Below are 10,656 nucleotides of genomic sequence, written 5' to 3'. Positions count from 1 at the left end.
TTAGACTTATTCAAGCTTAGGCAGTTGCTTCCCATTAATGGCACAGATCTATGGCCCCAAGAGCACAGAAGTAACCTGCATAGTTGCTCTCTGTCTATATTTAACACCATACCCTCCAATCCCTTTCCGACACGTTTCAATGGACAGATCGAACACTACAAGGCAGCGAAATTCATAGGTTTAATTTCTCATGGAGGCTTCAATTTTGTAACAGGCTCAACGAATTGTATCTAAACACCTCAGTTCAGTGAAGATTTTAGATCAAGATTTCTCTTTAAAATACAATTTATTTTAAATTAATTGCGGTTATTATTGAACAACCATTAACAATGATTAATCATTTTAACCAAAAAGCTGTTGTTACAGGGAGTGCCAGAACAGCAGGTGGCGACGTCCTCCCTTTCAGAAAGGCCCAGGAGACTGAGTGCACTGATTTGCGGCTGTCTCTGCTCCCACTCGGGAGACGCCTTTTGTGTGTGTATGTGTGAAGTGTTGAGGGATTCGGGGATTTCCGGCCATGACAAGATCTCGCGAGCTGAGGGGGTGGAGTGTTGCGGTTTTGTCCTTCCGCCTAGACCTGTCTGCGATCAATGTGAATGGCTGGAGGTGTAAGATGCTGGTAGAGGGGCGAGGGTTTGGACAGTAGTAAAGCCAGTCACTGAGGCATCTACAGGCGAGGAAGGCAAACGAAAAGCAAGTGGAGCGTTCACCAGGAGGAACAACCCAAGGACAGACAGAGAGAGAGAGAGAGAGAAAAGGCTACATTGTGGAATACTGAGACATAGCAACAATATAACTGGGCGATAATGTAACCGCCGAGCGTTCTTCACAACGCCTACAAGCAACCAGTACAAGCCAACTTTCACACAGCAGCCCCGCGTCCTTTACTGGAAAATATGAGCGAAGACGCTTCCGAGGTTCCGAAAGAGCTGCTAGGTAAGGAGCCAGTTCAGGTTTCGAAAGGACAAACGGGGCGATGTTTTATGTCGATGGGAAAGCAGACAAGCTGACTGGAATTGTATAGATTTTAATTTTTAGTGGGGCTTATATATATATATATATGTTTTCTGTCGTGCTATCCAGAGGATAGACCGTGCGTTTGTTTATCCACTTGTGTCGTATTAACCTAACTATACTCCCTATTTTTGAGTATGGTTAATATTTCATGTGTTTTAATCGGAGTTTGTCATGTTCTTGGTGACTTAAGAATTCGATCTTGCTTATGTATGGAATTAAGCAAGGGCGGGCAAGTCAGGTTACTTCGAAAAAGACAAATGAAAGAGCAAATCGCAATTGATTTCTAAGGTCACGACATGGAAAATGAGCGACTTTTTTTATTTAGCGATCTCTTACTATTTCACAGAGAGCGTCAGGGATGTTATCGGGAGGAAGATTAAAATCATCTTGAAGAAGAAGGTGAAACTCGAAGTCAAAGGCGACAAAGTGGAAAATAAAGTTTTGGTGAGTGATCAACGACAATAAAATCATAAAATGCATTCAGGACACTTATTTCCTCGTTCGTTCTCCTGTCGATACAATGTTCAGTATTGCAATACTGTATAAACTGATGTGCAATCAGACGCAGCTCTTTCACCCTCTGTTAACGCGCACTTCCAAGTTTGTTGCGTCAAAATATGATTAATTTTACTGCATCGTTATAGTGAGATATCAAACCGAAACAGTAAGTGCTTAGAAGAAAATATATTTTTGATTTGCTAGTCTGGTAGATGTGCATCTGTAGTAATTGATACTCTGAGTTGGGGGTTAAATGGGAATGCAGAATTGGTGGGTGGGGGGGGGGGGGTATTTTGTTAAGAACATATATAGGAGCTGGAGTAGACCATTTGGCCTTTCCAGCCTTCTCTGCCATTCATGGCTGATCTACTTCAATTCCACCTTCTTGCACTGTTCCTGTAATCCCTTAATTCCCCTAGTACCTAAAAAATCTATTGTCTGTCTTGAATATACTCAATGACTGGGGGTAGAGAATTCCAAAGAGTCACAACCGTTTGAATGAAGAAATCTCTCTTCGTCTGAGTCCTAAATGGCTGACTGTGACGCTGTGTTCTCGACTCCCCAGCCTGAGAAAACATTTTCTCAGCATCTACCCTGTCAAGCCCCTTAAGATTTTTATATGTCTCCATTAGATCACCCTCTATGCTTCTAAACTCTAGGGAATGTAAGCCTCGTCTACTTAATCTCTCCTCATAGGACAATCACCTCATCCCAGGAACCAGTGTAGTAAGCCTTTGTTTCACTCCTTCAAGGGCAAGCATGCCCCTCCTTAGGTAAACTTCACTCACTACTCCACGTGTGGCCTGTATAATTGGAGTAAGATTTCTTTACTCTTATATTCCAATCCCTTTGTAAGAAAAGCTAACGTACCATTTGTCTTCCGAATTACTTGCTGTTATTCATGTACAAGGACACCCAAGTCTCTCTGAATGCAAATATTTCCCAATCTCTCATCATTCAAACAATATGCTGCTTTTTTCTACCAATGTGGATAGCTTCACACATCACATTGTATTCCATCTGCCATGTTCTTGCCAACTCAATTAACCTGTCTATATCCCATTGCAACCTCTTTGTGTAATCCTCACTGTTTACTTTCACACTTAGCTTTGTACCATAGGCAAACTCTGAAACGCTACTCTCAGTCCCTCATGTAAGTCATTAATGCTGATTGTAAATAGTTCAGGCCCAAATTCTGATCCTTTCGGTACCACACTAAATACAGCCTTCCAACCCAAAAATGTCCCGTTTATTCCTATTCTGTTTTTGTCCATCAACTTATCCTCAATCCATGCTAATATATTACCCCCAATCCAATGAGTCCCAATTTTGTGTAATAACCTCTTGTGTGGCACCTGATCGCACGTTTTTTGAAAATACAGGTACACTACATCCACTGGTTTCCCCTTATCCAACCTACTAGTTGTATTCTTGTAAAAATGTAACAATTTATCAAATATGATTTCCCATTCATAAATTGTGACGCTGCATCATCATATGATTTTCTAAGGGCCCTATTATCACATCCCTAATAATGGATTCTAGCATTTTGCCTACTACTGATAGGCTAACTTGCCCATAGTTCCCTGTTTTCTCTCTTTCTCCTTTCTTAAATAGCAGGGTTGGTTATGTTTGCCACCTTCTAATCCTTCGGAACTGTTCGAGAATCTAGGGAATTCTGGAATATCAAAGCCAATGCATTCACTATCGCTGCAGCTATCTCTTTTAAAAACCCGAGGATGTAGATTGTCTGGCCCAGGGGATTTATCGCCATTTAGTCCTATTCATTTCTCCAGTGCTATTTCTTTATTATATTGATTTTCTTAAGTTCCTCATTCCTGCTAGACCCTTGGTTCCCCATTATAGCTATTCCTAAAGCTTTATGAATATGGGAACAGGAGTAAGCCATTTGTCCTCTCTAGCCTGTCCACCATTCAATTAAGGTCTTGGCTGATCTGTATCTTAACTCCATTGGTTCTATATCCATTAATACTCTTGCCAAACAAAATCTATCTATTGGGGGTTTATGCACCCTCAGTGGTGATTGGCAGGAACAAAATTCCAATACTAAATGTTGTCATAATGATATAAGATTCTTAATATGGTGCTGATTTACTGTAGGTATTATATAGCGGGTTCCCTTTGGCATTGTGAAGGTGTTTTGACTTTCGGCATTTTCTTGCAATTACATCATATTGAATAGATAATTAATGCTGAAGTATGAAATAAAAAGCAAAATGCTGGAAGTACACAATGGATTTGTCAGCATCTGTCAAGAGAAAAGACAGGTTAATTTGTTAGGTGTAAATTGTACTTTGGGAAATTATAATTAATGACAAACTGCAAAAGGAGAGGGAATGGGGAGAGCAAGTAATAAATGCGCTTACTCCAATAGAGCATGGGAGAGAATGGACTTAATAGCTTGCATGCAAATTATTTATAAAACAGGAAAGAGATGAAAAACTGCTACATCAACATGCTATGGAGTGACATATGTGGTTCTGTTTCGTAGTTTTCAGATAGGTTTGCATTTGATGCAGATCAAATCTTTAAATTGTAGCTGTGTTATTAGTTTGCCTGAAGAACTGCTTAACTTGCATTAGTTTCATCAATTGTTTTTGTGCCATGTTTACTGTTGGCATATGGATTTCAGAAGTATTTTGCAGTCTACAAGTTGAACTTATAATTTTGAAGTTCACAAGAGTAATCAGATAAAGATAGAGATCTGTCAGGAAAAGAATATTACTGGAAGGTATTTTCTGGGACAGTAGGTTTAGTGAATGAAATTGTCACATAATATTTAATTATAGAAACATTTCAGCTAGATTTAAGCTGTGACTTCTGCATTTGACACAAACCGTTCATGTGGGCATTGGTGTGAAAGTGTTGGTATAACTCCAGAGTAAGATTTGCACTTGGGATAAACAGTACGTTAAAGCAAAGACCCCATGCAGAAGGCTGACTCACATTGGTAGAAGTTTGCAACAGCTGTACCATTACTCCAATGTGAAGTTGTGTTTTAATGCTTCATAAATTTTAAAATATGAGAGAAGTGTAGGTCCTGATTGCATGCTCCTAGCTTTACGTGTTGATAGACTGGAATGCTCTGCATACATGTTGCCTTGTACACACACGCAGAAGTTTTTTGTTGATGAACTTACTATGACCTGAATGGGTACACCAATAATAGTATTTTTGTATTCTGTGCTGTACTTCACAAATAATTGATGTGCCTTTCACGACTTCAGGGCTTCCAAGAATGCTGTGCAGCCAATGAAATACTTTTTGAAGGGTAGTCACTCATGTAATGTAGGAAAAGCGGCAGCCAATTTCTGCACAGCAAGATCCCAAAACAGCAATGTAGTGAGCACCAGATAACCAGTTCCATTGAAATTGGTTGGACCACTGCAACTGTGGACAAATTTCCGATGGATAGAACCATTAAAATGATATTAAAACATATTTTGGACTTGAACTTTTGAATAATTTTGTTCCAATAAAACTTTTTGTATACCTTTTCAATGAATTATTTGTGTAGTGCTGGTGCCTATTTAAAAAGTACTTGGACCACGCTTACTTGTTTCATACAACCCATTTTGGTTAGGGATTTGTATTTATAATTGAGCTTATATATTTTACCTAAAGTCTTTTTGTTTACAATATGCTTGAATGTGACCAATAATGTGTTCTGAAATTTTGCTGTAATGGAATGCAGGTGGGGCAGGTAGACTTGACTAGTGCATTGGGGGATGTTATTAGATGGATTATTACTTTTTCTAGTTTCCTGGTCCTGAATAATTACATAAACAAATTTCAGCAACATTTTTGATCTGATCCTTGAGGTACTTTTGAAAGACACTCTAAAACAAATGTTGTTTTGGCATTTAAAGTTGAGTTGCTTCTCCGGTTCTACAAATGCTCCAGTTTTATGATTTAACTTACCTGAATTACCTGAACACATGCCGTAAATCTCCCTGCAACAACACCACTGAAAAATCACTCATTTTATTAACTATTTTGGGGCCTTGTTGCGCATAATTTATTGGCACATTTGGTTACACCACAACATTTGTTAGACTTCAAGAATAATTAATTGATTGTGGAATGATTTGAGATGTTCTGATAATTTGCATTTACATAGCAACCTTAGTTTTTTTTCTCAAGTGTAATGATTGAATGAATATAGAATATAAAGCAACAAACTAAGGCTACTGTATCAAAATCATAGTTTAATATGCTTTATGATAAACATCTCCATTACACTTTATTCATCTGTATATCGTTTGTAACTATATCAGAATTAACATACTACAATATGCCATCTCGTCATCAGCCTTATTGAGAGTATGGGAATTGTACTCAAACCAGTGGACTTTAGTACTGTGCGTTAGGTTTCTTGTCTAATAACCTAATCACTTTTTAAATTCCTCCCACCAGCATGACTGCTTTTGAGAGACCTGAAAATGCCTACACTTTATCTTAATGCTCTCTCCAGTTTTAAGGATAAAATACATAATTATGTAATATTGGGTGTTTTTTCACAAAGAATTTTAATTTGAAAAAATCTAGCCCTTGTACTTTACTGAAACTCCAGTGATGCTTGTAATTATTTGGCTGTCAATAAAACCATTTTAAGGTTGAATCAACAAACTATATCATGAGTACCTAAACTGATCAAAGGCCTGTAAAGTTCTCACCCATGGATGTATTTTCACATTTATTATTGCACCCCATTCCATTCAGGCCTTCCTTCCCCACGCCTCTGATTTTGTAACTTTTGGATCATGATTTTTCAATGGTTATAGCAAGTGTTAGTAGTCTAGACTATAGCATATCTTTAACTTGTAATGACAGCTGGCTTTACCACCTTTTTGCAGAATGTCATTGCCTTGTCCGCATGTAAATGGTAGTGCAACACTTCCAGTCAGTGTATCAGTGTTTACAATGTTGTGATGAGCATTTGATACTATTCTTGGTGTACCAATGCTTGTATTTTGTTTGCATACAATTCTGTTGAAATAATAATGGGTTTTATGAGAGTAAATCCTCAGCTTTTTACATTTTGAAGCACTGAAAGACTTTTCAGCTTTCAAAGTCACATGGTGAGCATCTCCAAAAATGGATTTGATTGCTTTCTACAATTTTCTAATATTCAGTTTAGAAAGTTTCCAAAATATAGAAGGGTTTATATTCTTGCACTGACCATGATGCTGCATATCTGCCTGCTATGCTGATGGATGAGAATCTAGTTAGTAAAATGTGAAGCTCAATTTCCTTGCCAAATATAGCAAACCAGTATAATAGAGATCTCTTCATATTGTACTTAATGTTGACCTAACTTTTTTTTTTCAAAAAAAACCTTTTCATGCCTGGCTGAATACTCAACTGAGCAGACAAATTTTAATTTGCATGTTTGCTTTAAAGTTAGATTTTGTATGGGTTGCTCCATCTTCTTTTTGGAAGCTATTATATTCCATTTATATTTATTTTAAGGTGGAATGTTAGCTGGTTGCTTAAAGTGCACCGTGTTGTCAAAGGATCATTTGTTTTATGTTCTGAATCCATCCTGGATGGGATCATAATGGATCTGCCAATTTGTCTTTTTTTGCTTGTAACTCCAGGTTGAAGAGCCCTAGATTAATGCAATTCTGCCTGGAATATGATTTTTTTTTTTAGGAATATAATTTAGTGAACTTTTCATAGGTGGTAGAGAAGGAGAGCAGAATGGGCTTCCTAATATTTATATGCTCAAAAAAGACTTGTGTAAGATTTATATTTATGATAGATTAAAACAACTTGCATTTTATATAGTACCATTTATGTAGAAAAACATGCCAAGATGCTTTACAGAGACATGGCCGTGTAAAATGGTGGGAGGATGCGTAAGAAACTAGAATTGGAGAAGTAGAGCGTTTGAGTGATGTTATAAGCCTGGAGGAGGTTACAGAGATAGGGGTGAGGCCTGAAACAATTTAAACATGATGTAAATTTTAAATTTAAGGAATTGGGGGACTGGGAGTCAAAGTAGGTCAGTGAGTACAGGGGTGATTGGTGAGTGGAATATGGTGCAGGTTCAGAGACAGTAGAATATTGGATGAGCTGCAGTTTGTGGAGAGTAAAGGATGGGAGGCTCGCCAGGAGAGCATTCATATAGTCCAGGCATGGGTGAGCGTTTCATTGACATATACACTGAGGTGGTGGTAGTGTTGTGGAGGAAGAAGGTAAGCATCTGCTTTCTGGTATTGTTTTCGGAACAAAATGAAATCATTTGAATCTTGCTGGTCTATTTTGCCTTAGTGAAAAATTGAATTTGTACTGCAAAATGTTATCCTTCACTGGTCATAATATTCTATTTGGGAAAATGGTGGTTGGGAAATTTTTGTACATGTTTGTTTATCTCTGCATATACTGACTGTTGGTTCACTTGAAAAACCTTCCTTCTACATTGGAGATTTTGCTCATAAGTCTTGAGGATCACAGAAACAAAATAGGGAAAACAAAAATGTAATACTGTGCGTTTGGCTCATTGCATTTTGATATTTTTTGGATTAATTTTTGAAGCTATTATTGCATGAATCTGCTTGAACATGTGAATGTTAAGTCAGAAGATGTTTTTTAAGAATAGAAGGATTACGCCATCTGATAACAGTGCATCATTCTGGTAAAGATAAACTTTGTCCATTTTAATAGTTACACTTTGTGCCCTTAAACAGGCTCGAGTCATTCAGTGATCAGTTGTTTGGTTAGGGATTGAAGTGCACTTGTTAGTTTTAGGCCGCAGCTCAGAGGTGTACAGCATTTTAGGACTGGTTTGTATCTGTATTATCTGGACATGTACATGGATTTTTTAATAGAATAATAGTTGCCTTTGTACTTAAGTGCATACAAAGTGTTCTTCATAAATTATTGCCAAAGTACATATTACCCAATTTCCAAAGACTATAAAATTATCCGACACATTGACTGAAATGTGTTGGCCTGCAGCACACCTGAGCAATAGTTTGAAGAGCTTGGGGGGGGGGGGGGCGAGTCTGTGCGTTCAGAGCATTGTAAAGAAAATGGAAGTGTGACATAACTGGAAAGAAGGCAAGTGGTTGGTGAGTATTTTCTCTTTTTTTTTCTCTTCCCTAAACTGGGGAATTTTAATCGGGCTAAATGTAACAATTGAAATAATAATATAAGCACAAGCAGGCCTAGAGGCATTAATTAAAATCTAATTAAGAAAATAATTAATTGAAACACAATAAGGTTGGCAGGGCAGGTGTTGTGTTGTAGCTGTTATATGTGCAAACTGATGGATGCCAGTATGATCCACGGCAACCACATCTGCAGTAAGTGTCTGCGGCTGAAGAAACATTGGTTCAGAGTAAATGAGCTGGAGGCTAAGCTTTGGACACTGATTCATGAGGGAGGGGGAAATTACCTGCATGATTTGTTCCAGAAGGCAGTCATTCCGCTTAGACTAAGGTGTTCTGATTTTGTCTGTGGTCAGGGACAGGAGGGTGTGACTGTGAATGAGGCAGTTATGGGAACTGAGAAGGTAGCACTGGAGGAGCCTCAGCCCTTGTAATTGTCCAACTGGTTCAAGATTCTTGGTCAAAAACAGAGGCTGCAGGGCGGTTGAGTGAACTGACCATGGCATTGTGGTACAGAGAGCCATCCAAATGGGGGGGAGTAGATAGAACAAAGTGACTCCTGACAACGCAGCCGCCCGCTGACGTCATCAGAGTGCTCCAAGCTGCGCACGTGTGCAAACGGTCTCCTGCGCTCAGTGAGACGCTGCGCATATGCAGCCTACGTCTTGCCAGGACTAATTGGCACGTGCGCAGTGACTCGCTTGCCTCGCCCGCTTCACCCCCATCGGCTACTGCTGCCCCAGTGGCCGCTGTCCCCTCTTGGCCACTCGCTCCAGGCTTCAACGCTTTCTCCCCCTCCTCCCAACTGGCCCCCCCCCCCCCCCCAGCTTTCTGGCCACTTGCTCCCACCCCATCCCACTCTGAAGCCGCTTGCTCCCCGCTCCCCCCCCCCCCCCCCCAGCTGAGAGGTGGGAAGTGGTACAGCCTGCAGCTAGCATCTAAGGAGTAGGGTGGGGGGGAGCAGGTGGCTGGAGAACAGGGTGGCAGGGGGGAACAATCAGTGGAGGGGAAGGAGGGAAGCAGTGGCGAGGTCCAGAGAGAGCGGCTGAGGGAGGGGGAAAACGGCGAGGCTGTAGCGTGTGAATGTATGGATTGGGAGAATGGGGGTTGCAGAAATTCAGTTATTTTGTTCAAAAGCTTCAAAGTGTAAATGTTGACTTTACCGTCCTATAGAAAGTTGCTTTACATTCCAAATTTCAATGGTAGTGTCATACCAGAGTTCTGTCCTGTTTTTCTGTGATAAGTTGAGCAGTGCCATCTTTAATCCTGGCAGCAGCCTGAACGTTGCAGACAGTGACGTTTCAGTGGAAGAGTCTGCATTTGCACATGTGCTGGTACTGTGCCACCTAGTGGTTGCAGTGTCCGCAACCACAGCCTAAATATAAATGTAGTGGTAGTAAGGGACAATATACCTTGGGATAGATGCAGTTCTCTGCAGCCGAGCGAGTCAGTCCAGAAGGCTGTGTTGCCTGCCTGGTACCAGGGTTCGAGATATGTGCTCAGGGCTGGAGAGGAACTTGCAGTGGGAGGGGGAGAAACCAGATGTCATGATCCAGGTGGGTACCAATGACATAGATAGGATTAGGAAAGAAGTTCTGCTTGGGGAATATGAGCAGCTAGGAGCTAAATTAAGCAGAAACACAAAGGTGATTATTTCTAGATTGCTACCTGAGCCACGAGCGAATTGGCATGGGGTAAATAAGATCAGAGAGTTGCATGTGTGGCTCAAAGATTGGTGTGGGAGAAATGGGTTTCGATTCATGGGGCACTGGCACCGGTACTAGGGAAAGTGGGAGCTGTATGGTTGGGATGGTCTTCACCTGAACCGTGCTGGGGCCAGTATTCTGGCAAGCCGTATAACTTGGGCGGTAGAGAGGTCTTTATACTAAATAGTGGAGGGAAGACACAAAATGTCTGCAAAGGGATTTGGGTAGGTTTAGTGAGTGGGCAAAGATTTGGCAGATTGAGTATTATGTGGGAAAATGTGAACTCGTCCACTTTGGCT

At 40.2% G+C, this 10,656-nt stretch overlaps 1 protein-coding gene across 3 annotated transcripts in view; it reads left to right on the top strand.

Annotated features, from left to right (window-relative positions):
• Positions 1 to 549: 549 nt before the first annotated feature.
• The window catches only part of LOC137384042 (F-actin-uncapping protein LRRC16A-like), a 488,125-nt gene continuing 478,018 nt past the window's right edge, over positions 550 to 10,656 (top strand). For 2 of the 3 annotated variants that reach the window (XM_068057622.1, XM_068057608.1), the window contains exons 1-2: positions 550 to 936; positions 1,364 to 1,461. In XM_068057622.1, the coding sequence (XP_067913723.1) occupies positions 897 to 936; positions 1,364 to 1,461 (138 nt within the window). In that variant the 5' untranslated portion in view covers positions 550 to 896. The remainder of the gene's footprint in view (positions 937 to 1,363; positions 1,462 to 10,656) is intronic. The other variant, XM_068057615.1, reaches the window with a different exon arrangement.

Source organism: Heterodontus francisci, chromosome 2 (genome assembly GCF_036365525.1).
Source record: "Heterodontus francisci isolate sHetFra1 chromosome 2, sHetFra1.hap1, whole genome shotgun sequence".
Classification (NCBI taxonomy): domain Eukaryota; kingdom Metazoa; phylum Chordata; class Chondrichthyes; order Heterodontiformes; family Heterodontidae; genus Heterodontus; species Heterodontus francisci.
Note: the sequence above shows the minus strand (reverse complement) of the source record. Positions and strands in the feature narration are given on the sequence as shown.